This window comes from Lagenorhynchus albirostris, chromosome 4 (genome assembly GCF_949774975.1).
Source record: "Lagenorhynchus albirostris chromosome 4, mLagAlb1.1, whole genome shotgun sequence".
NCBI lineage: Eukaryota > Metazoa > Chordata > Mammalia > Artiodactyla > Delphinidae > Lagenorhynchus > Lagenorhynchus albirostris.
Window position 1 is genome coordinate 82,730,964 of NC_083098.1, and position 27,178 is coordinate 82,758,141.

At 38.4% G+C, this 27,178-nt stretch overlaps 1 protein-coding gene across 10 annotated transcripts in view; it reads right to left on the reverse strand.

Moving 5' to 3' along the window:
* Positions 1-6,748: 6,748 nt before the first annotated feature.
* LIMCH1 (LIM and calponin homology domains 1) overlaps positions 6,749-27,178 on the reverse strand; it is a 342,494-nt gene continuing 322,064 nt past the window's right edge. For 4 of the 10 annotated variants that reach the window (XM_060148274.1, XM_060148278.1, XM_060148280.1 and 1 more), the window contains 9 exons: positions 26,843-26,935; positions 25,865-25,969; positions 24,036-24,163; positions 21,817-21,938; positions 21,440-21,563; positions 19,117-19,203; positions 17,614-17,722; positions 15,191-15,293; positions 6,749-9,656 (listed from right to left, as the gene is read on the reverse strand). In XM_060148274.1, the coding sequence (XP_060004257.1) occupies positions 9,631-9,656; positions 15,191-15,293; positions 17,614-17,722; positions 19,117-19,203; positions 21,440-21,563; positions 21,817-21,938; positions 24,036-24,163; positions 25,865-25,969; positions 26,843-26,935 (897 nt within the window). In that variant the 3' untranslated portion in view covers positions 6,749-9,630. The remainder of the gene's footprint in view (positions 9,657-15,190; positions 15,294-17,613; positions 17,723-19,116; positions 19,204-21,439; positions 21,564-21,816; positions 21,939-24,035; positions 24,164-25,864; positions 25,970-26,842; positions 26,936-27,178) is intronic. The other 6 variants (XM_060148275.1, XM_060148284.1, XM_060148282.1 and 3 more) reach the window with 3 other exon arrangements.

A 27,178-nucleotide genomic window follows, 5' to 3' on the forward strand; every position in this document is an offset into this window, starting at 1 on the left:
ATACATGGCTTTTTATGTAGCATTTTATTGTGGGTATTTTAATAATTTAAATTAAAATTTTTGCAAATGCTATTTTTCAAGGGCAGAAATGTCATTATAAGGAAGTACCATAATATTCACAACTACTTCCCTATTGTTAGACATCTAGGTTGTTTTCCATTTTTTTTGCCTATATAACTAGCAGTGTGAGATAAGAATGCCCATTATCATCACTTACTAGACATCTTAACAAATAAGACATGAAAAAATGAGGACATAATTGAAAGGAGACGAACTTTTTTTTGTAGATGATGATTAACTACACAGAAAATCAAAGAGAAATGATAAACAATGTATTTATTAGAACTAATAAGAGTGTCCAGCAAAGTTGCTGTGCCCCAAATTAACATTTAAAAAAATCAGTGGTATTCTTGTAACAATACCAATTAGAAAATTATAGTCTGTAAGTTCAATTTTGCTTAAAATCCCAGCAGGCATTTCACAGCTATTCCTAAAATCCATATGGAAGGGTAAAGGTCCAAAAATGGCCAAGACGATTTTGAGAAAGGAAGAAATTTGCCCTTCCAGATAGCAAGGCTTGATATATAGTAATTAAAACAATGTGATACTGGTGTAGGGATAGACAAATAGATCAAAGAGATGGAATTATTGCCCAGAAACAGACTCTCAGATATTGCAAGACAGTCTCTCACAGAAGGGACGTTACAAATCAGCAGGAAAAGGATGAGGTATTTAATAAGTGGATCTGGGAAAATAGACTATCCAAAGGGAAAAAAACACATTAGATCTGCAGTTCACTTGATAAAGATCTAAATGTGAATTTCAAAACTTTAAAAAATTTTAAGAGAGTATGGAGCAGAATACCTTTATAGAATTGGAGTAGGGAAGGATTTCTTAAATGAGACTCTGGAAGCACAAAACTTACACAGATGTTCATATACTTACTACGTTAAAATTTAAAATTGTTGAAAGACCAAATAAAGTTTACAAGGCAAACTACAGATTGAGAAGAAACATTTGCAATGTGTGTGACTGATAAAGGATTTAGGATCTAGAATACTTACAAAATCCTTAAGAAGCAATAAAAACAAAAGAAAAGAAATTCAACAAGGCAATTTGTGAAGGAAATGAACAGGTAATTCAGGGAAGTGAAACTGGACTGTCCAATAAAGATATGAAAATATGCCCAGCTTCATCAGTAGTCAGGAGGATGCAAATGAAGGCAATGAAATACCATTTCCTTTCCACCAGAGAGGTAAAAATTAACAAGCCTGACTTAGCGAGTTTTGGGTGTGATGGGGGAAATAGGATCTTCCACACACTGTTGTCAGGCTACTTGGAACAATCACCTTTGAAAGCAGTTTGGCAATATCTGGTAAGGCTGAAGGTACTCAACAAAACAGAACTTATGAGTGGATGATAGAAAATAAAAAGGCAATCAAGTTGATACTTCCGGTGTGCCCTCCCTGACAACATTCCCCTCCTTTAACCACAAATCCTCAATTTTGTTTATATTATTTCTTTGCTTTGCTTTGCTCTTTTACCACATATTATGTACCCACAGAGACTATAATGCTTAGTTTTCTACTGCCTTTGGACTTCATATCAATGGGTATCATACTGTATGTAATCTCTGGTGTCTTGCTATTTTAACCAAACGTTATGTTTTCCGAGATTCATCCAAGCGTATATGTGCCCTCCGTGGCTCACTCATTTTTCACTGCTAAAACGGAGTACTGTAATTTATGTAAAGCAGCGCTGTGAGGGACATCCTTGAACCTGTCCCATGGACATCTGTGAGAGTTTCTTGAGCTTCTCTAGAGTTTAGGCTAAGGTGTTTATGTTCTAGAAGTGAAATTGCTACATCAAGGGGTATGAGCTTCATCAACTTCACTAGATAATGCACAGTTGTTTACCAATATACATTCTCATTAGCAGTGTGTGAGTTCCCATTCTCCATCCTCACTGACGCTTGATATCATTGAAGTTTAAATTTTTATCAATCTCACGGGTATATGATGGCATTTCATAATGTTTTTAATTTGCATTTCATTCCTAATAAAATTGAATATATATATATTTTTTGTTATGTTTTCTGTGAAGTGCCTTTTCATGTCTTTTGTCCATTTTTCTATTGACCTGTTCTTATTGATATTTTGCAGTTCTTTATATAGTTTGTATGCTAATTGTTGGCTGTATGTGTGACAAAGAACTTCTCTTGGTTTGTAGCTTTATTAAAAACTTTCTTGGGGCTTCCCTGGTGGCACAGTGGTTGAGAGTCCGCCTGCCGATGCAGGGGACACGGGTTCGTGCCCTGGTCCGGGAAGATCCCACATGCCGCGGAGCGGCTGACCCCGTGAGCCATGGCCGCTGAGCCTGCGCGTCCGGAGCCTGTGCTCTGCAACGGGAGAGGCCACAGCAGTGAGAGACCCGCGTACCGCAAAAAAACAGAACAAAACAAAACAACTTTCTTTTTGCGATATAGAAGTTTTTAAATTCTTAATATAATTGAGGACTTTCTATTTTTTGGGGGGTAGAGATAGCCTTATCTTACTTTTAAAATTTGCATTTCTTTGATCACAAGTAAGGCTGAACTTTTTTTCATGTTTATTGGCCATTTATATTTTTTTGGTCAGCTTTTTAATGTCCTTTTGCTCATTTTCTATTGATTTGTAAAGGACTTCATATGTTAAGGATATTAACCCTTTGTCATGTTTGTTGAGAATATTTCCCCTGGTTTCTTATTACTTGTAAATTTGGCTTAAAATTCTCTTTATTGAGTACGTTTTTAAGCATATTTAAATCCTAATTCTTCCTTTTCCTGTTTGTGTTTTTCACACTTGACAAAAATTAACTCATCTGGAATTAATTTTGTGATAAAGAGATGACATTAATCAACTGTCTCTCCTTTATCCACTGATTTGTGTTATCATTATTATGCACTAACATTTTTATGTTTACTTGGGTCTGTTTCTGGGCCATATACTTTGTTGTGTTAATTATAATTAGTTTATCCATTCTTGCCCAAGATACCTACTTTGTTTATTGTTCTCTTTCTAGTAAAGTTTACCATTTGGTAAGGCAAATTCCTTTGTTCTTTTCAAACTTTCTTGGATCATCTCAGAATAGGCATTCTCCATTTCTCTAATCAAATATTTCACTTGTTTCCCAGAGTGTTAGTATATAAACAAGGTGCAGCTTCTCAATTTTCAGAGTGTTAGAAAACGTGAAATACTTTCATCACAACTTTTCATGAATTCAGGAGGAACTGTTGAATGTTCCAAGGTCAGAGCTTGGGACAGTCATTAATATTGTACCATTGAGAGTGAGGGTGTAGCGCTTGACACGATGTTTGACAGGGGCTTCCTATAGTTATACTTCAGTCACTTTCAGCCAAGGTATTTTCTTTACTTCTTCTTCTTTTTTTTTTTTAAAATTTATTTATTTTATTTATTTATTTTTGGCTGTACTGGGTCTTTGTTGCTGCACATGGGCTTTCTCTAGTTGTGGCAAGCGGGGGCTACTTTTCGTTGCAGTGCGCAGGCTTCTCATTGTGGTGGCTTCTCTTGTTGCAGAGCATGGGCTCTAGGTGCACGGGCTTCAGTAGTTGTGGCACGTGGGCTCAGTAATTGTGGCTCATGGGCTCTAGAGTGCAGGCTCAGCAGTTGTGGCGCAGGGGCCCAGTTGCTCCGCGGCATGTGGGATCTTCCTGGACCAGGGCTTGAACCCATGTCTCCTGCATTGGCAGGCGGATTCTTAACCACTGTGCCACCAGGGAAGCCCTTTTTTTTTTTTCTTAATTCCCTGGCCAGGGATCGAACCCGGGCCCACAGCAATGAAAGTGTCACATTTTAACCACTGGACTGTAGGGGAACTCCCCAGCCAAGGTATTTTCTAAACCAACAGGTTTTGGTTATGATTATTCTCTCTCTCCTTGGTGGACCATGAGGAAAACAGGTTTTCATGGACAATGTCATTATTCCTGCTGAAAAAGTGAAACGCCTTGATTCCTGTATGAATGAATTCGTTTGTGGTGAAATGCTACTGTACTATAGGAATCAATGAGCTGGACCCTCAGTGTCTTCTCCCCAACAGAGTGGTTAGAGAGGGACCTTTCCTTTGTTCAGGCCTTGGCTGTTGAGTTTGAGAAAGTGGAGGACCAGTTTAGCAACACAAAAGTTGGGTTATCTATCAGGCAGAACTGGTATTCCCCAGTTCTGGAGACCAGACTTGGGGTTGGGCGGGGGAGGCTTTGCAGGTGGTGTGTGTCGGGAGAGAGGTCCCTGTGGCTCTGGCCAGAGGTGTGCATGTTGTGGAGACACTCCTCGGCCTCCTCTCCAGCCAACACCAAAGTGTCCAAGGTCACGCCAAAGGGGTAAAAATGGGATAATAAGTCTATTGGAGTATTTTGTAAGTTTACTATAAAAAGAGTGTTCTAGTCTCCGTTTGAGTGCGGATTAAATCCTGCGAAGTCCAGCTATGCTCAGGGGTCCTTCTAGTTGGTCTCCTGTGGGGTCCGAGACATGAGGACCAGGCACAGTTGAAGGTGAGCTTCACCTAATCCCTCCTGGCTGGAGCCAGTTGAAATACAGAGTTATGTAAAATCTTACACTCATTCAGAATAAGCCACTTATTCCTCGTATACCTCTATTCATCATCTATAAAATGCGGAGGCATACATTTATCTTCTCATGTGCCAGAAATGCTTTTTGACAAATAAAACAACGCTTGCAAAAGTACAGTTGATAAAATGGCGCTAAACAAGTTCAGAAAAGATTCTGCCTTGTATATTTACACACTTTTCTGTCCTTTTGAGTCATTCAGAAGAAAGAAGGAAGGGGAAGGGCATGGTTCTGCAAAATGCTGAACATGGGTGCTTGTGAAAGAGCAATTTTTGATGACAATACAAAAATAATGCTGAAAAGTGTCATGAATTGTAGCGATACCACCTGCTGATTAATGGCTTTATCAGCTTCTTTCTCTGAATGACCCAAGACACTCCAAAAGCAAAAATTTGGATGGCAAATCTTGACGTATTTGTCAAATGAAAGGACTCACAGCAAGTTAGTAGCAGCTGATAGAAAAGAGATTTAGTTACAGGTTGTGGCCTGAGAAAAAAATTGGACTTGTGGGTATATTTTGTGGAGCCTCACAGTTTTGGTTGGCACTGTGCTGGAAAATGCTTTGAATTGTCAATATTTAAAAAGCTGGGGATTTCGTATGAAAACAATTGGTTAGAGATGGGTAGCTGCCTCCTTCTTTAGACAGGATTGCTTTTTTTTTTTTTTTTTTGCTGTGCACCAGTGCCAATGTTTATTATTATTATTTAAAATTTTATTGAAGTATAGTTGATTTACAGTATTGTGTTAATTTCTGCTGTACAGCAAATTGACTCAGTTATACATATATATTCTTTTCCATTACGGTTTATCACAGGATACTGAATATAATTCCCTGTGCTATCCAGTAGGACCTTGTTGTTTATCCATCCTATATATAATAGTTTGCATCTGCTAATCCCAAACTCCCAATCCTTCTCTCTCCCACCCCTCCTCCTCCTTGGCAACCACAAGTCTGTTCTCTACGTCTGTGAATCTGTTTCTGTTTCGTAGATATGTTCATTTGTTAGACAAAACTGTTCTTTTTTCAGTTTGCCATAGTCTATACCACTCTCTTAATACTGTCCTCTTCTGGTCCTCATTTACAATACCTAGCTGGTCCCTCCAGTCATTTGAGTTTGTAACCCCTGACTTAGATAATGCCAAAGGATGGGGAGAGATCCTTTGTGGTCCAGATTCAGACCTTAAAAAGGAGTCCTTAGGTCTTGAAGAAAGTCAATGGAAGAAAAGCTAGTTCAACATTATCCCAGGTAAAATGTTCTTCTTTTAATAAAGACATTCTGCATAGATAACATGTTAGAATAACAATCTTTTCTTTGTTTTGAAATGCATTGTAGTTGAATAAACTTTCACTTAAATAACAATGGATATATTAAATTACTCCAATAGTTGCTAAAATTCTCTTACAAAAGGCAAAGAATTCACTTTTATACGGAAACAGCAGCAACTACTAACTGCATACCAAACTTTGCAAAAAAAGAAGCAGAATACAACTTGCAGTAGCAATTAGAATATTGCGTCTTAAAATGATGGAAACTTTCAAGGAATTTGATTGCTATTGCGACCACCTACAAATTTGAGACACAGTGCCAGGCAAGATACATGTGTATTTTGCTGATACAGTATCAGCAGGATGCCACCTTTTCAAAGGATATTCCCAGATTCAACAATGGAGAGAAAGGTCCTCAGTGAACAGACTGTATGTATACAGTGAGAGGGAGCATTGGGTCAGCACTGGAAAAAGCGGCAGAATACAGTGGCTTTAAAGGGTTTGACGTGGTTTTCTCTAGCCAGTACTGGAAGTAAACCATCATTTGGTTGTTTTAGACAATTTCCTCTGGTATTTGCATGGTCTCTCCTGGTTATTGTGATTCTCATCTCAAGGAGTTTGAATCCTTCAGTGGCAGGCAATTCCTTGGTGACTCCTACAGTCAGCTGGTAAGTTTGATTTGCCTTAAATAGCTGACCTCAAGATGCATCAATATACATATGCAAATATGCATCATTGCCAACAATTGACCCTGTAACTCTGGACCAAAAGCTGCAAGAGAGAGACAGCCTGATTCTCTCTTCCCCAAGTAAGAAAACTGGCCCCCCCACCCCTCAAAAAAAATCAATGAAATACAAAGTTGATTTGAGTATTTTATTTATAAATGTACATTTACTATAAAAGCTGTTGCATTTTAGACAACTTTTTTATGTTTATTTTTTACTATTTCTCAGAGGCATTTTAGAATAAATATTTTAAATGAAGGTTAGTGTAACTGATATAGAACATTGGCCCACCCAGAACAGTAACATCTTTTGGACGGACTCACATATGAGGTGGATCATTTCAGCCTGTTAAGTCTTACACTGTGTATAGATAACTATAATATGTATTGCATTAGTAACACTACACGGAAAGAATGAACACATGTCATGAAAGTTTGCAAGTGAAAAACAAAGAGTTACCCATTTTTTTCCTTAAGAAAGAGAAGGGACAAGCTTTTGAAGTATAAGAAAAAAAAAAGATATACTTCCTCAGGAACAATAAATCACTCACTTGCCTCATCTGTTTTTTAAACAAACACATTTACATTGTAGCTCAACAGAGCAGAGCACTTTTTTTTTTTCCCCTGGGATCTCAAAGATTATTTGAAAAGAAATAGATCATACTCATTATGCTGCATTGGAAAAAACAAGATCTAGTCTGCCCGAGCTGCCATGTAACAGACTCCAAATGAAATATAAATCAAATATAAATAGAAACAGTTGGCAATTAGAATTTAGAAAATGTTGGAGATTATTCTGTGCTGGTGACTATTGTTCATTATGGAAAAGCACATTTCGCAGTTGGAGATGGGGCTTTAGTTTTCTTGATTCTAGCTTCAATACAATGTACAATGAGTCTCACTAAGAAATATGTATAAATGAGTTTGTGAAACCAGAAGAGAATGTGCAATATTCATAGAATCCTTACAGAACAGATGGAGTTCCACATGTAAAAAGTATTCTAGAAAAATCGGTTATGAAGAATCATATTGTACATGTTTGTGCATTACTGGTGGTAAAGTATTCTGCTAGGATCATGCAAAGTGTAAACATCCACATTATCAAAATATTTAATAAAACATGCAGGTGGTTAATCAAAATATTGGACTTAATCTGTACATGTTCAAAACGTTCTTTTTTTTAGTTTTTCTATTTTTCTTTTTCTTTTTTTAAATTTTTTTCCTCCCGTAAAACAGTGAACGCCTCCACGAGAAGTCTTGAGAACTTGGAGGGGACTCCATCTCTCTTCAATGTACTGCATCCTTAATTCATCACTGACTATGTGTAACAGCTTTGCATTTTCTAAGGCACAATTTTAAATGAGATGATGTGTAAATTTCAATCTAACAACAGCTCATCCAAATGACAAAATGGTCAAGATACTTGCAGTGGCTGAGGAAATTTCTGTACTTACATGGAACCCGCATGCAGAGAACCGTCTAGCATGTAAATAAATAATTGCTAGTCATATTCAATAAGACACAGAAAAAAAATTATTGCTTACATAACAGAAAAACATCTACTTGATTTCTTTTTATGACTACATTAACCTATTAGGAGTATATCCGGAGTCTACATTCACAAAATGTCATCTGTCATCATCACTTATTTGCCATCATTTTAAGGCAGAATAAATAGTCCCCTTTTCCCCAGTCTTAAAGAAAACAGCCTGGAGATCTAAAATGTGATGCTTTTTAGTAACTTGATTCCTTTCTTGGCCAGATGAAATTCATCACACAGGGCAAAAAATAAACCAGCTCTCCGCAAGAGTTTCTCGCTAAACTTCTCCATGAGCAAGGTCCAGTATTCTTGGTAGTAAAGAGAGTTGGTGATGTAGGGCGTGAGGAGAGCAGGTAGGTATCCAGGAGGGTGGACAGGGCACGATGTGAACAGTAGGTTCTTGTCGATCACATGCTAGTGGCTTCTCACATCATATGTCATTCAGATTCTATTAAGATGGACTTAATGCTTTACTTTAGCCACCTGGGCTTCAGACCCCCAAGGAGAACTTGCAGGCAAGGGTGAGCGGTGGCCACACCTAATGATGGGCTGATCTCAATGAGAGCTTCCATATGTCCCACACTGAGCCTCTTATTGAATCTAGAGCCTGAAGAGAAGCAAGCAACAAAGCCCTCCTGGCTATCATTGACCCACCACTCTTTGGAAGATTAAACTTCCTCACAGATTTTGCTAATAACTTTGGAAATGATGACTGAATTATGTCCCTCTGGTTTCTTCCTACCTTTGGGCAATGTCCCAGAGTGTAAGCCTAGCCCGTATAGCAAGGGTTCTCTCTATGTGATGGGTCAGCCTACAGCAATGGCATAACTTCCAAAGGACACAGAATCTAACACTAACGGTGCAATAATTTATTGGTATGACTTCCACCTCAAAACGTAAGTAACACAGATGTTTCAGGATTACAGTATATATTATCAGACTAGCATCTTTGCATTAAAAACAAGTTATAGCTCAGAGCTAGATGGTCTGATTTTTAGTTTCTGAAATGCATTAACTGTATGCTCCTGTCTCAGAAGACCACATGTCTCAAATTGGCATGTCCTGCATTTTCTGCAGCTCAATTCTGTAAACACAAAGTTTTTAATTCCTAGAAATGCTAAAAAAACCCCAGGTTTATTGCATCATTTATCTCATTAACTCCCAAAGAAGAGAATAACACATTTTAAACTGTAAGCCTGTTTGACCATGCTAAGACCTTTTTTTGGAACTATTCAGGATCGTTACAATTCAATATTCTTTTGTATATACTGTGCAAATGCCAAAAAAAAAAAAAAAAAAGGAAAGCAGGAAAAACACAAACACTGTGCTACAAAAGAACAGATACCATCTTTTAGAATAGCCTTTCAGAAATTAGATGAATGCTGAAGAGCCCCTGCACTTAGGGTTTTGTTAAACGATTGCCAGGGGACACCCTCAGTAAGGAAATGGTGAGTAATCCGGAAGCTCGAAAACCACGTCACAATGTTGTGGGTTGGCCAGCACCTGGGACAAAGAACACAGAGCAACATTTGGTTAAAGTGGTCAACCATTCTGGCTTCAGATGTTTAAACATTTCCAAAATTAGCAATGCCCTTTGCCAAAGTCTCTTCCCTCTAGGGAGGGGAAACTTGTCCCACTATGCTACTCAAAGTGTGGTCCAGGGACCAGCCATACTGGCATCACCTGGAGCTTGTTAGAAATGCAGACTTTCGAGCCCCGTCCCAGAACTGAACAAGGTGATTCATGTGCCCTGTCAAGTTTGGTTGAATTCAGTCCTCTGGATTTCACCCTAAACCAAATGATCTCCACCAAGTTTTCTACCTTGTCTTCTGGGGCAAATAAGCAAGAAAATAATCTCTCTTCTTTCAGTTTCTCTAGGTTGTGGTTTCTCTAAGAATAAATACATTGCAAGAGGAGGAATTTGACATATGATCTAGATATAAGGATTGTTAGATCTAGCAAATAAAATACAGAACACCCAACAAAATTTGAATTTTAGATAAACAACAGATACATTTTTTAGTATACATCCCATGGGATATTTGGGATATACTTGTGCTACATCCTGAGCAGGTGATGTTTGGGACACACATACTAAAAAAAATTCACTGTTATCTGAAATTCAAAAACATTTAACTGGGCATCTTGTATTTTATCTGGCAAACCTATCTAGGAAGGATGGTTTGGGTCCCATAGTTCCTGCTGAAACCTTCACAAAGTATCTCCTTCATTTTAGGCACTAGAGTTGTGATGAGGCAATCGCAACACTGGAAAAGACCCCAGGGATTTTGCGTTAAATGCATCTCACAAGAGTGAATGATGGAACAGACACAAAGACGTGGTCATCTAACACCCAAGCACAAATGGTACCAGTTAAACATGTGATGGCTTGATCCATGACAGGTAATTTGTTTTGCACTTCTATTCCCATTTACATACGAACTTAAAAACGGTTTACATTGCTTTTAGGAATTGCATTTTAATATGCCGCTATGCTCTTTTTCCCCTCCAAGAGAAAAATTTCATTTAAACGTGGCTACTTACTTAAAGAAAATAGGCTTATATATTCAGGTTTTATTATTCTACACAATGAAATTATTTTGTTTCACTTAGAATGCTTATGATGTAAACCACCCTTCACATCTATCCATCTCCCCTCTTCTCAACTTAGATCAAAAGAAAAAAAAAAAAGAAAAAAACAATTTTAGCCATTTTTCCCATTCTGACTCTTTTATGCATTTGGGGTATATTCAATCGATTCAAGTGTACTTCTCTAGCCAATTATTAGCCTTTCCATCTATTCACTCTGAAGATATAGTTTTTCCTTATGACACCAAGAAAAATGAGCAGTATTCTCAGATGTACTGGTCATTCTCCCTGTCGTGTGTTGACTTAATTAAAGTTTAGCCTAAAATGATATTAACATTTATCTGGAAAAATAAACATGAGAGTTAGGAAAACTCGGAAAAAATAATTGGAGAGAAGGTAGCCATTCTCTGCTTCAATATTGAAACATAATATGAAGCTATAATAATTAAAACTGATACTAGAGAATAAATAGGTTAATAAAACATAATAAAATATCCAGAAGACCCAAATATATATGGGAACTTAGTTTAAGAGAAAGCTGGTATTTCAAATTAACAAGAAAAAATGGGATTATTCATTAAGTTATAGACATACAATTGGCTAATTGGAGAAAAAAATAAAGCTACTATTTATCTTATTTCTTGTTCCCAAATACATTTCTGATTATCACATGTTTACATGCCAAAAAAACCCAGAAAATAATTCTAGGAGAAATCTCAGCTCAATTTATTTATACCCTTGGAATAGTGAGAGTTTTTCTAAGGAGGACACAAAACCCAGAATCCAAAAAGGAAAAAAAGAGATATGTTTAACTATTTAAAATGAAAACCTTTTCTATGAAAAAAAAAATCACAAAGTAGAAAGACCAATGATAACTGCCCAAAGCAGCAAATATAAAATAAAGGGAAATTTTCCTTAATTTACAAAGAACTTGTAAAAATCAACTGCCAATAGAACAATGGGCAAAAGATAAAGAATATAAATGTCAATAGAAAAAGAAATATAAATGGTGAACAAACATATGAAAAGATGTTTAAACTCATTTATAGTTAAAGACTACGGATCAAAGCAAAGAGGTTTTTTTTCTTCTTTTTTTTTTTCCTCCCCACTTAGCAGAGTGGAAATTTTAAAAGTTTGATGATATCCAGAGCTGACATAGGCATGGAGAGAGAAAGAGGCTCTCTTATATACTTTGCAGGGAGCATACACTTTTCTGGAAGATAATTAGGCAAGTTGCCTGAAAATTTAAAAAGCACATGCCTTTTTATTCAGCAGTACCACTGCTCAGAAGCTACTCTGTGAAAATGCTTTCAAATGTTCATCAAGACATACATACAAGGATGTTCGCTGGAGCATTTAAAAAATAATATTAAAAAACCAGAACTAACTGGAGCACTCATTCATAGAGCATTAGTTTTAAATTATGGTTAAGTCCACACAATGGGATTGTATGCAGCTATTAAAGAGCCATTAAAAAGAATGAGGAGAAAGAAAACGCTATATGGAAAAATTCCCAAGATATATCATTAGGTGAAAAACAACAGCAACAAAAACTAAGTACCACTGTGGCTATGTCATTACCTTTGTGAAATAAGAACCAATACAGGTAGATGTGTCACACACATATGCATCTGTGTGTGTGTGTGTGTGCGCATGCATGTGCGTGTGTACAAACATACATTCTGCCCCTCTCCCCAAGAACTTATTAGAAAGTGATTACGTGGTTAAGGTTGAAGAGGTTCACTTTTAATTTGGTATCTTTCTAAACAATCTAATTTTTCTAACCTTTTACTACTTATAACTTCTATTTATTTATTCTTTTGAATATTGATATTGGTTATCTAGACAGAGAGATAATGAGCCTTTTTGCTTTCTTCTTAGTACCTTAGTATTCTAAAAAACATCCTAGTAAAATATCGCATCAAAAACATTAAAGAAAAAATCATATCTTTAATCTACCTCCAATCACCTTATTTTTCATCTTACAGGACAATTACAGGAACTCTATGGTTCTTGTCTTTAGATTTGGAATCAAAAGCAGTTAGTGGCCTTTATATTTGTATACACAACAGAAAAATTGCTGGCCTAGATCTGAAAAGCTAATTTCCAAAGAAATGACAACGAAACACCCAGCTTCTCAATTAAAATGAAAATCTGGATGAAAGCAGGTCACTGTTATCCAGAGGTGAGTTCAGGTTTGTTCTCTGCTGGCATTCTTCAAGCACTTCAAATTATGAAAGAAATTCAGATTTACAGCACTTTTCAAATCTGGTTCAAGAGGCCCTCAACCTAACAGCGCCCTCTTCTGGTTCCATGACTCACATTCAGCAGGTCATTGAGGTTGCAGGGAAAACTCCAATTTATGTTAGATGATAGGAAAAAAATCACTTTGAATCCTGAGACAAAAGGGTTTAGTTTTCCTTTTTAATGACTAATAAGAACGTTCTGTATAAAAAAATAAATAAAATAAAATTCAAAATTAAATAAAGAGAAGAGCATTGGCACAAGAAGAGAAAATCAAAGAATATTCTTCTTCAAAAGTAAAAAAAAAAAAAAGAAAAAGAGGAAGCTCCCAATTTCTCCTAACATTATCATTTTTTTAATTTGCCAAAAATGTTGGGTACACGTATATCTATAACTGATTCACTTTGCTGTACACATGAAACTAACACAACATTGTAAATCAACTATACGTCAATAAATTAAAAATAAATAAATAAATAAATAAAATAGATAGCTAGTGCAAAGCAGCCACATAGCACAGGGAGATCAGCTCGGTGCTTTGTGACCACCTAGAGGGGTGGGATAGGGAGGGCGGGAGGGATAAAGAAGAAAAAAACCCAAACAAAAAACCAAAACAAACAAATACAAATATAGTTTAAGTAAAATATAATTATTATATATTATACATGTATATATATATTTGTATATACCTGTATATATATTTATGGTATATATATGGTATACTATTATCCCATATTTTATATGTATAATACATAGTATAAAAATTAATATCAATATTTTGTATATACATATAAAATACATATAAAATAGTCCAGGTTGATGGCAGCAGCTCTAAGTTGGAACCGTTCTGACCTCAAGTCAAATGTTTATCATAGATCAAAACCACCTGGGTTTAATTTTTACTTCCCATCATTTTGTTAAAATAGGCATATATTTCTCTGAATTTACAAAATCTATAGCAATAAAACAACTTAATTTCAATTTTCACTCTTAAAATCTTCAGTCTTGCAGATTTAGAAACCCACATGAAAAGACTGTAAAAATGCCACTTCAGGGCTTCCTTGGTGGCGCAGTGGTTGAGAGTCCGCCTGCCGATGCAGGGGACACGGGTTCGTGCCCCGGTCCGGGAAGATCCCACATGCCGCAGAGCGGCTGGGCCCGTGAGTCATGGCCGCTGAGCCTGCGTGTCCGGAGCCTGTGCTCCGCAACGGGAGAGGCCACAACAGTGAGAGGCCCGCGTACCACAAAAACAAACAAACAAACAAAACAAACAAACAAAAAGCAACAAAAATGCCACTTCACTCACTTTGAGAAATAATAAAAAATTCTTGAATTTCAAACACCAGATCTTCGCTCATATTTTTTTTTAAAAAAGAGTTTTTGACTGACGAATTTGCATAGAAGAATCACCTGCTGTCTAGGTCATGCACCAGAAGGACTATACTTAGGATGGAGAGTGAGGAAGGATTCAGAGGCTAGCCACTGGCTAGTTTCAGATTTTATAAACAGCAGCTGGGCAACAGCACCCCCTGGTGGTCCCCCCAAAATAACATTAACTTTCTGTGGCAGGAGACCCAGACATGAGATGCGAGGGCAGGCTCCTCAAGGGGGCTTCTCTGATTAGTATGTACTAAGGTATTTTGGAGGGAGCAGGGATTCACAGAGAAGTAGAACCCACCATTTGTCTCTCAAAGAATTTTCAATTTAGTTGGGAACAAGCCCACATTATGCCATGAAACTCCTGAATGGAGGCATGTAGATATTGAGGAGTTGGTGCTTGAGTTGATGAGCAGTGGAGAGCTATTCTTCATATGTGAAACACCCTCCAAATGCTACAGGTCTTCTAAAGAGATGCCTCAACAAATAAATAGTTTCAGACTTTATAGCATCCCTGCATCTCACTGAAATCTCTATGGTGAGCTCAGGCAATGTCTCAAACTTGGTTTACATTTTTACCTGCTGGTGTATTAATGCACTTCTGGATAAAAAGCATTAGTCCATGTTATAGCAGTAACTTCCAGTAAGAAACAAGTGGTAAATACGGGATTATTTCATTATCATTTCTTTTACCTGGATGCTAATGTATCTTTCCTTCAGTGTAGGAGTATCAACTGATGGAGAGTAGCTGAATTCCTAAGCTAGGTCTATGAAAAGCATATATGGTTGCACTCATTCATCTCAAGGTATTTCCCCTCAGGACTTACTTCTGGATCGCATGTAGCAGTCATTACAGTTTAGAAGACCATTTCGAATCCTAACATCCGTCCCACTCACTGCGTCTCCAAGCTGTCCTTTACAAATTCCACACTATTGGGTAGAAAGAACAGAAGGTTATAAGGTGCGTAAGGAATTGTTTCCTTATAATGTTTAGTTATTGTTCACATGAATAGTAATCACTTCTCCAGCCTCCACATTTGTTGCATATCTACTATGTATTAGATGCTGCACCACGACTTGACTTCCAGCAACAATATACCTTTAGCATTTTATCCTAACTCCTGGCATTTTTCAGAGAAGGACACCAGTTCAGAGAGGTTAGCTGACTCGTCCAAGGTTGTGAAGTTGGTAAGTGGTATCAGGTTGATCCCAAAGCCTATGCACACCAATTCTCAATCAAGATGGAAGAACCGTTTTAAACAGGTTAAATCCTAGTGGTTTTAAATAAACACATGGCCAAGGAATGATCAATATATATTGAAACTTGTCTCTGAATAATCTTCAAATGCTTTTTAGCATTGTTGGTAAGTTCTACCCGACCAGAATGACTGGGAAATAGCTATTCCACTTTATGTTTCCACGTTAAAGGCAGTGATACCAAGTCAGCCTGAGAGCAGAAAGAGACTGTGGGGTACACTGTACTGGCTGAATCAGAGAACATGCCAGCCTACTGCAGGGGGATCTTGACCCAGCCCAGGAAACAAGGGCCAGCCCCAGACTGATGCTCTAAGGCCATCTCAGGTAGAGGGAGGTTTCATCCAAATTATGTTACAAGCTGCATCTACACAGAAGGGTAGGGGATAAATTTAAGCGGTGATGTACCTTAAAGCATCAGGTCAGCTCCAGGAAGTGAGTGACTAGAGAGAATAAAGGCCTTGACAGCTAAGAAGACAAGTCCCCTATCTGCTGAGAATCTGCAAAGACTCGTTGCCACCTTGATTATTCTGAGTTCTGGTAAAGTTTCTGAGAATAAACTGTGGTGTTGGAACATATTATCTTGGTATTAGTATGAATTTTTTTAAAAGTATGAAGCCTCCAGGGACTTCCCTGGCAGTCCAGCGGTTAAGACTCCATGCTTCCAATGCAGGGGGCAGGGGTTCGATCCCTGGTCGGGGAACTAAGATCCCACATGACACACAGCGTGGCCAAAAAAAAAAAAAAATAGCATATAGCCTCCAAACATTCCCAGACAATTTAGGATATACATTACCTATGTCAATTTTACAATAAGAATATTGATAAATGGAGTCTAATTAAGTATCCATATTGCATTTTGTCCATCAGTTTTGCTTTCCAGTGATTACTGACATTATTAAATTAATAACTTTGGGACAACCTCACTCACTTTCTCTTAGCTTATAGGTAAAGTAGAAGTTATTTTAAACCCATGCAAGTTTACTTTATAGCTGAGGGAGCTACTAATGAGAAACAGGACAAATCCAAGAAGGACACAGAAAGCATGTTAGGGTTATAAAGAGAAAGAAATGATTCTTTTTCAGAGATAGAGGTTTGGCTTCAAAATTATATATTATCTGAAACATGTCCATGGGTGAAAAAAGGAAACGCTGATATAGTCTGACCTGTAAATATTATAATAAATCAGGCATAAGTGGTTCGTTCACCTGCTTGTTGGCAGGAGATTTGGGACTAGAATTTAGTCCTCTTCATTTTCAGTTATTTATTAATTCATTCATCTAAACATATTTATTGATACCATCTTCAGTGGGTGCAGAGGATATAGTGGTGAACCAGACAGACGTGGTGCCTGCCTTTACGGAGCTTGTAGAGAGCAGATGATAATTAAACAATTCAATAGTGAGTGATAAGGACCACGAAAGGTTCTATAAGGACCTGTAACCAAGGCAACTTGACTTAGTGTGGTAAGCAGGTCAGCTTCTCAGAGGAAGTGATATTCAGTCTGTGACTGCAGACATACTCGTTTGGAGACCTACAAGTTAGCAACTAGCTGTAACCACTTAATTGACAATCTTCCATTAAGTCAAAGACCCAAAATCTTTGAATTGAGTCTCAAGAGTTTGAGAAGCATCAAAGATGTGACATTCCAAATAAATCCATCTGGCCTTAAAAGATTCAGAAGCATCATCGTCCTCCAGGGTGGCTTTCTCAGCTTCCTGCTAAAGTATATGCTCTTTAGCAACGAAAAATGGTTTTATAAAGACACGTCACACAAATCTGTTTTGCCTCCTCTAACCCGACATCCCAGAGGGATGCGTGATAGGAGAGTTTCATCCTGAAGGATGGACTCCACGCACACTTCTGTACAACCTAGAGTCAGGGGGCCCTCACAAGCAAAGGCTGTCAGGATTTCCAGGAGGTAGTCACTCAGCACAGAACGAGGCCAAAAGACATTATGAGACTGTACTTAGGCAGAAGAGAGATGAATACATACCCTAAAGCACTGGATGTGAAAATAGAGATTGAGGGTCTCGATGATCATTGCAGCTCCTTTACCCAATGGAAGCCCACACGAAGAGCACAGCTTCTTCCCACTTATAGACCTAAGTTGCAAAATATATGTCATAATAAAATGTTCCGTTTAGAATCATTGGTCAAACACACTAATATGGAGCCTCACGCAAAAAAAATAAATAAATAAAACACGAGTTTTTAAAATGTTTATACCGTAAGTGAAACAATTACTGAACTGATAATGAGTAGGAATTAGGTATAAGATGCAGACAATTGATAGATTAAATACGATAGGCCTCCACCGTGGCATGGAATTCTGTGTGTGTGTGTGTGTGTGTGTGTGTGTGTGCGTGTAGGTGTGTGTGTTAGTTGTTATAAAAAGTTTGCGTTGTAGTCTATTCAACCACAGTGATCAGATGCCTTGAGATGATTTAATGTATTTATCATATGTTTTCTTACGTCCTAAAAGACAGTCAAGTTTAGCTTTATTAAGGTTTTAATGTTGTGTTAAATTTTTCTATAATTGGTTCATTGGCCCACTAGGGCATTTCTTTTTACTTATTAAAATTTTTGTTGTTGTTGTTTAAAAATAAAGAGGAAATTGTGATACAGCCTAACAGGTATCAGGCAGATGTGGGATCAAATCCCTGCTCTGATACCAAGTTCTGTGATCCGGTATGAAGAACTCACATTGGGTTTCCAATCCACCTGGCTCAGACAGGATGGCTGTGCTCTAAGGCAGCTTTCCCTCAGCTAAGATCGGATTGCAATGATGCCGATTGTCGGGAAAGCTCTTGGAATTACACAAGAAATTTTAAAATATGCAATATCATTTGGAAGCAAAGAGAGGGACAGAAGAAACAGAAAGACAAGAGAAAAAAGGAAGAGTTGCCCTTAGCAAACTCTATTTATTAGGATTTCCCTCTTATCCAGTAGTTAAATGAAATTTCTAAATCAAAGAAAACCTTGGAGTACTCAGTCATTTGTCTCTCCAGGGAATGGGAGCTCAGGCAGCTTTTAAGAATATCATGGGGCCTAATTAATGTCCAGAAGCAATCATTAGAGAGCTCGAGTAGAGTAAAAGGGAGGATGAAGTTTCATTTCTCAGCGCCCGCCTGGTTCACTGTAAGAGCCATCAGCGGATCCTGCCTAGAAGGTCCGAGCCGTCTTGGAGGGAAAGGCGCCGACTTAGGAGCCCGGCAATTGTCTGGTGGATTTTCTTATTAGATTGCAGGTTCTGCACAATGTAATTAAAGCCCTATGGCCACAGCCGCGCCAACGTCACACACTTGGCTCTTTCGACTGTGGGCTGATAAAATCTTTAGGCAGATGGGGATGTGTTCTTTCCTCCCGCCTATGTGTGTGCGTAGGAAGAGACATGGATGGACAAATCCCTCGCAATCCTCGGGCAAGCACTAATTTGGTTGCGATGTGCTCAGCAGGCTCTAGCCAAAACAAAGCAGCCTCAGAAAGGCTTGCTGACCTCTTGTACCTGTTTGGTGACTGGCCAGGAGGGGTGGAGGAGCAGGGGGACAAGTGCCCAGCCTGGAAGTTCTCGCGAGGGCTTTTCCTGTAACATGGGAAAGGAGCCAAACATCACATCAAGTAAGGAGAAGTCCAATCCCACAAGGAAAGGCTTTTTAGACAAGGAAAAAAAACACCCCACTTCCTTGGCAACCAAATAAAAGACCACAGTGTGTCCTAGGGGTCACTTTTTTTTTTTTTACAAAGGACAAAAAAATTTCCATCTAGCAGACTGTACAGACATTGGATGTCTGATATCAAAACCAGGCTGGCATTGTTGAACGGAAAGACAGAATAGTTTTCTATTCTTTATTTTGGTCAGGCTCTTTGCTAGTTAAAGTTGCACTCCAAGTTAGATATAAAAATTACGGACAGGGTGGGAGGGGAGAGATGAACAGGGGTGTAGGGAAAAGTTCTTAAAGAGAGCCCAGAAATAAAGGGCAGCGCTTAAACGAGGTATTTTTCAGTGAGGTGCCTTCCATCCCTATTCATAAATTCGTTACATGATTAGGGATGATGTTCAAAACATCTAACGACTGCTATGTGATTGGGCATCTACAAAGCAGAATGGTTCCCAGCCAGAAGCCCCCAGAATGGTTTTACGGGTGCTGTTGGTTACACGTGAGCCCTGCCTGTGATTAAGCTGTCAGTTCCGGGCTCTTGATTTTAAAAGTTAATTTCAGGGGCTTCTCTGGTGGTGCAGTGGTTGAGAGTCCGCCTGCCGATGCAGGGGACACGGGTTCGTGCCCCAGTCCGGGAGGATCCCACATGCTGCGGAGCAGCTGGGCCCGTGAGCCATGGCCACTGAGCCTGTGTGTCCGGAGCCTGTGCTCCCCAACGGGAGAGGCCACAACAGTGAGAGGCCCGCGTAACGCAAAAAAAAAAAAAAAAGGGTAATTTCACTGGTAAAGAAAGGGACAGAAGAGAACAAGGAAAAGAGAAATGCCAGCATAGACATGAACAGAGCGTGAGGCCATCTGTCTTGTAACTGCTTTCAGAATAACTCCCTGAGCCCCTGCCCCCGCAAACCTCCCTCCTCAGACAGAGCTTGTCTTCTCCAAAATATCAGCTTTGCATGGAATATCCTAAAGTATAAGGACCATCACCTGGAAAAATGGTTGAAAATCACCACAATGATCAATAAAAATAACGACTCCTTCTATGTGATTTTAACCTTCTATTAATTCTCCATGTCATCTAGACATAGAGAAATGAAATTGGATAGACATAAGAGAAAAGGGGGAAATGGTTTAAAACTGTACTGAGAAAAAATGTAACAAGAAAAATAAGATAAAAGGATGAACTTATAAAACAAGTTATCATCATCATCACCATCACTGTCATTATCAACACCATTGTCTACAATGTATAGTACTTATTACTTGCCAGGCACAAAACCCTATGAAGTAGGCACTACTATTGTTCCCATTTTATACACGAAGAAACTGGAACAGAGAAAGATTAAGTATCTTGGTCAAAGTTCCATGCAGGCAAGTGTCAGAGTCAATATTTTGAATCCAGGTAGTCTGGCTCCAGGTAGAATGATTGGTTAAAGTATAATGAATATTATCTTTTTAAAACTGATTACAAGGAACCTCTGGCTCAAATATGATCTTATCATGGAACTGTGGGTTTACTCTGAATCCCTCTACCACTCATCCAGACAAGTACTTTGGATAAGTTATTTAATATCTCTGAGCCTCAATTTCCTCATCTGTAAAATGGGAACAATAACCCAATAATGTTATTGGGAGAGTTCAGTGAGTTAATATATGAAAAGAGGAGAAAGATATATGTAAACCCTTCAACACAGTGCCTATTATATTGACATGTTTCAAAAATGATGCGATTATTACTATAAAAAACACAATTGTTACAAAATTAGAACAGAGCCTGGGGTAGTTAGTTAAGGGGAGAGAATGATGACGAGAGGAAACATTTTTTCCTTGAAGGAACATTTGTCCATAGGCTCTGAGACAATTTAACTCACTTAAATAAACTGCTAATACAACAGACCTGCACATTCTTTCCAATATTTAGATTTGTGGGTTAAAAACATACTTTGTCTCTTTTAAGTTGCCAAATTCAGACTAAATATTTACTTGCCAGCAAGATTGTTCCAAACTGCCATAAATATTTGTTACCTTGTCAATGACAGTCAATGGAGAGAAAGCACAAAAATGCTGCTAACATCTAACCATCTCACACTTTTTCACTTTTCCCCATTCTTAGTCAACTAAAATAAAAAAGAAATTCCACACCCATCTTATTGGGTTACTCACTTCCGCCTTTCACTCGGAGACTCAATCTGATGATTAATGCTTTTGTCCAATGGGAGGGTTTTTGGCTTCACATCTTCTAAAATGTGCATTGGTGGGTTTGATACCTGCTGATTCCGGGATGGATCTGAGGCCAAGTAAAGAACATACACTTAGTGCTCAGTAAAGCTGCCGCCTTAGTGCTTAGTAATCACATTTCTCTAAAGTGCTAATGCCTGCTGAGGTCTCACAGTGATTTCATGGGGCCTCCGGACTGTGCTGTTTAGCATAAGCTGGAAGAGAAGCTTGCAGCCAGCAGAGGTCATATCTGTCTGGACGATGGGGTGGGGAAGGGGTCTTACAATAATTGAAGCACGGGGGTTGGTTTTCTCCATTCTTACCCTGAGCTAGCTGTGGGTTCATCCCACAGGGTGAGGCCCCAGCTTCTGTATCCAGCTGGAGGTCCTGATATATTCCTTTCAATGCAGGGTTCTCAGAATGAGTCAAGACTCCTTGAGTTAGGCTGTTAAAATAACAAATATATTTCAGAACAGGAATAAAAGCAACTGAACGAAAATTATTGATCTTAGCCCTCAGGACCGACTACGATAGGAAAAAAGAAATGGGGCTAAATAAATATTTATTCTTTTTATGGTAAACTAGATTTAAAATGGATTTAGAATACCGTTCAATGCTACGCATTTTCATTACCCAGCAGTTTAACAAACCATCATTTCTGATGTCCTCTCTACCTCCTTGTCCACAAAATTCTTCATTCTAAGCATTTCAGGGGGTGCCAAAACTAAATGCAATCTCCCAGATTTTCACAAGGAAGGACTTATTGTGGAAAATATTTGGGCCACATGGGGCTTTGGCAGCCTATGGTAACTCACTGGTCCTTTAGTAGCTTCTATGTGCAAAGAAAGGAGAGACGGAGGAGATTTTTTAAAGGTTTCTGGTGACAACAGGGACTGTCTGGAGAACGAGCAGTAATTCATGGAAAATGCTTATTAGCATCCTTCAAATATTCCTGACTAGTGGCTTTCATTTCAAAAACTGGAAAGTCTCTTTAAATAGTGTTAACTGGAAACAGATGTGCTGTTCCAAGGGCTCTGCAGGCTCTGGACATGGGTCCCAAGCTCTAATATCTTACGATTCACCGAGTCTCCTAGCTGATGAGCATAGGAGAATTCTCAGTGCAAATCCCACCAGAAGAGCTCAGCTCCCAGCCAACCTTTCAAATTGGCCAGGCTTTGAAAATGATACTTAGATAGCCTTTTGTGTCTTTGGGTCCCTCTGAGGAGGCTGTGTGTGTACCCAAGTGTGTATGTACACACACACATGCATGCACACTTTCCAACATCTATCTGATATATCGGAGCCCCAAAGGCCAACATTTGTATCATAAAGAACTTGCTGGTGGCAGAGCACTGCTAGCCTCTTGGGTTTCTGCAGGTCCCTTTTAGGTCTCAGGCATGGGGTCGCATCAATAAACTCACTACAGTCCGTACCTACAACCAGATTCTGCTTCAGTCTGAGCTAGCTCTGAATGCTCCAGGAGTTTCTGGGTATCCTGTTCTGATCTCCCATGGAACATACTGGAACCCATGGGGTAGGGGGATTACCCATGACCAACGGGTTTGTTGGCTATCCTTTATATTATCACCCAGAGTAAACATGGCTTCTCACAGGTCAGAGGATACTAATGGCAAAGTTCAGGTCCACAGTGAGTAGGACACCACGGCCTCATTTTTTTTTTCTTCTTTTAAATAAACTTTATTTCTGCGGACCAGTCTTAGAGTTATTTAAAAAAAATTGCAAAGATAGTACAGAGACTTCCCATCTACCTGTACACAGTTTCCCCTGTTGTTTTCTGTGAGTATGGTACTTTGGTTACAGTTAATGAATCAGTATTGATACAATATTTTTTTCTTTCTTTTTTTTTAGTTTTAATATATTTTTAAATTTAAGTATAGTTGATTCACAATGCTGTGTTAATTTCTGTTTTACAGCAAAGTGGTTCAGTTTTATATATATATACATATGTATATGTATATGTATATATATATATACACACACACACACACACATATACATTCTTTTTTAAAATATTCTTTTCCATTATGGTTTATCATAGGTTCTCTGTGCTATACAGTGGGACCTTGTTGTGTATCCATTCTCTATATAATAGCTTACATCTGCTAACCCCAGCTTCCCACTCCATCCCTCCTCCAACCGCCTTCCCCTTGGCAACCACCAGTCTGTTCTCTATAACCACACCACAGCCCCATTTTAAACTCTATCCCTCCAGATACATTAACCATTTCAGGTGAGTGGTATTTAGGTTTGGGACTTTGAATTGACAACATGCTCCTTTGGTGATCTATACTGTCTCCCCTCATTTAAAAAAAGGTTTCACCTATTTATATTCAATAGTATAAGGACACTGACTTGAGAGCCATTAGAATGTCTTCAAGCAATAATATATGCATAATGTATTACTGGAATGATAATTTCAAAGCTGAATATGATTTGCATTAGTGATGGGTGCCCTTCCTGGGAGTGAAGGGGCACAGCCCAGCTTTGCGCATATGGATGGACAGCCTGGAACGGCTCATACCTGCCCTTTTCCTCCAGTGGATCACCTTCCTTAGTCTTAAGCAATGAGCCACTGTTATCCCCCTGGAATGGTTTCTTCTGTCTTGTCTTTTGTTCTTCCTCTCGACAGTTTTCCAAGTCCATCTTATTCTAATGGGGAAAACAAGGATAATCTTGAATATAATTTTTAAACACACTGGACAATACTCATGTTTGGCCATGGAATATCTGAAGCACTTTCTCAATCACACTGACTACAATTTAAAGAACAGTCGTTCAAATTAACTGAATAGGGCTTCCCTGGTGGCGCAGTGGTTGAGAGTCCGCCTGCCAATGCAGGGGACACGGGTTCGTGCCCCGGTTCGGGAAGATCCCACGTGCCATGGAGCGGCTGGGCCCGTGAGCCATGGCCGCTGAGTCTGTGCGTCCAGAGCCTGTGCTCCACAATGGGAGAGGCCACAACAGTGAGAGGCCCGCGTACCGCAAAAAAAAAAAAAAATTAACTGAATAGTAACTGATTTCCAATGATTTGAAATGAACATGTAACCTGGATCTCTCTCAAAAGTTATCATAAAAGGGAACTGGCTAGAAAACCCATCTTTCAGAATAAAACAAAGTCATAGGATTGCTTATTTCAGGACAAGTGGCATTTGAGTGCCCGTGGGTTATTTCAAAATGCAGATTATGTAGTGTAACATTTAAAAATTGTACAAAAAATTTTTAATCTTTAATTTAAATTTTAAAAATTTAAGTAAAAAACAAGCAGAAACTAACACACCACTGTAAAGCAATTATATGCCAATAAAGATGTTAAAAAAATAAAATAGAAATAAAAAACAATACACTTCAAATTTTGATATTTGAAAATGGCTGGTAAATATTGAAAAATTGTTGGACAGTGTAGAATTCCTTTGATGATGATACGTAAATAACTTATTTTAGAGTCTAGAAAATCTTTCATAATTATCATTGCAATATATGAAAGAGACAGGAAAGACTTGGCTTTTGTGATAATCTTTGTATATAACAGCAAAGATAAGCAATATTCTGAGCTTCCTGAGTGACCATGCAATATCAAATTTGGTGAATTACTTTTGTACAATCTTCATTTGTATTAAGTTAAAATTGGATAATTTAAAAATTTTAGTGTATTGCAGCATATATTAATTGACTACAGAAATGACTAATATGACATATACCCAAGTGATATTATGTTTATTGCAAAATGAATTTATTCTGTTATTATACCATCAAAAACTAAAATGCAGATTATAGACTATCCAGGTGTTGGTATGACCAATGTCCACTACCTCCATGACCTTATTTGGGGGATATGGAGGTTGACCAGTCTTTCTGGACTCTCTCCAGACCTTGAAGACACACATATATATATTCATGGGGAATTTTAAGAGTGATTCAGAAGAAACTTTCATGGAGGCCGGTGAGAGTGTATTGTTGGCACCCTACTGCTAACATCCAGTGCAAAGAGATGTATGGTCTGGCAGAGAGAAACATACGTCTGCTAAATGAATGAATGATGGGCAGTTAGAAAGACATTCCAGCATGTGGCATCACTAACCAGGGTCTTGCCAACCAGTGCAGAGACTTTGGTTCCCAGCCTGTGGGGGCAGGGCTGGCCTCAGTAATATGTTTACTGCTCTCAGGGATTGACTCTAGGGTTTCACCACGGCAATGACAGTATGATGGGGTACAGTGGCCACGTAGTAGCTGACATGATTCTAGAGAAACAGCTAGTCCTGGATTTAAACTGGTGGAAAACTTGGCCTTGTGGTTTAGTACTTCTATTTTAGTTTTCTTATTTCATGAATTCCTTTTAATCTATGGTCTTACCATTGTCCCACTGCCTTCAGTCACAGAGGAGGATGTAGACAGCTGGTCTGCAGAACTTGAAGAAATAGTAAATGGAACTACAGTGTCCTCAATTATTTTGCGCTCCTAGGGGAAGGACAGGAATTAATGTAAGGGGGAGAAAGGATAAATCATATGTCAAGAGAAAAGTGTCATTAAAGAAATTTAGGGACAAACATCAGAATTATGTGTAAACAAGCAGGGCATAAAAAAGGTCTTACTTTTAAAAAGCATGTAAATCAGATAACATGCTCTATGGGCAATGATTTAGAAATGAGCATTTAATTTAGAAAAACAGAGTCTTTGCGAGTTAATTAGTGTGATTCAAGAGGCCTAATTAGAAATGCTATTAGGGAAAGTATTATGCACAAAAATTATTGTTGAAGAACAAATTCACAACAATATTAATCATAAACAGATTTTGGATAATATATATAAAGTGTAGTTTCAAATTCTCAAACGTGGTCTGGTTTGTTCATCTAAAAATGAAACAAACAAAACCAAATTCTCCTCCCTTCTAAATCTCTTTAGTACCATACAGTGAATGCAGCAGTAAGGATTCACTTAGCCTTGATATCAAAATTATCCTCATAAAAATTAATATTAATTCACTACTACCAAACATGCTTGCCTCAAACAAACACACAAATAAACAAATTGATACTTTCATGTCATCTAAGACAAATCAAGAATCTGACCTTTGTGACTAAAGAAGAGATACAATTCTATTCTCCCCCTTGACCATGACTCAACACACCCTTACCACAAGCTAAACTGGGAAGAGTAGTAGTCTTTTACAGCCTATAGGATAGGACTCTTTTGAAAGGTTGATAGGGCTCTGTTGTGAGTAAAGAGAATCAGACATGCCCCATGGGTACACACAGCACAGACAGAGAAAGTGCTGATAGACTCTGAGGAATCAGGGCTTCAGGGTCAAATTCCTTCCGGGGAATTTCCTACCTCCTCATAGTATCTGCGCTCTTCCTCTTCCACCTCCTTTTGGGCCTTTTCCCACTCTTCCTTCAGCTTGTCCTGTTCCTTCCGGTATCTCTCCTGTTACGGAATTTCCATAGATTGTTCTGAACGGACCAGTGCATACATCATTGGCACTTTTCCCCCCGCTAAATCATCACGTACAATGTGTTGCAAAACTCTCTTCTTGCTGTAAGGTTCTGAAGCTAACCCATTCGTGCACCAAAAAGGGATACCATTTTGTGGTACTCAGACATGTTAGGGACATAAAAATCCAACAGAGAACAATCTTTTCTGCTGTGGGTGTTTCATAGAATTGTTCTT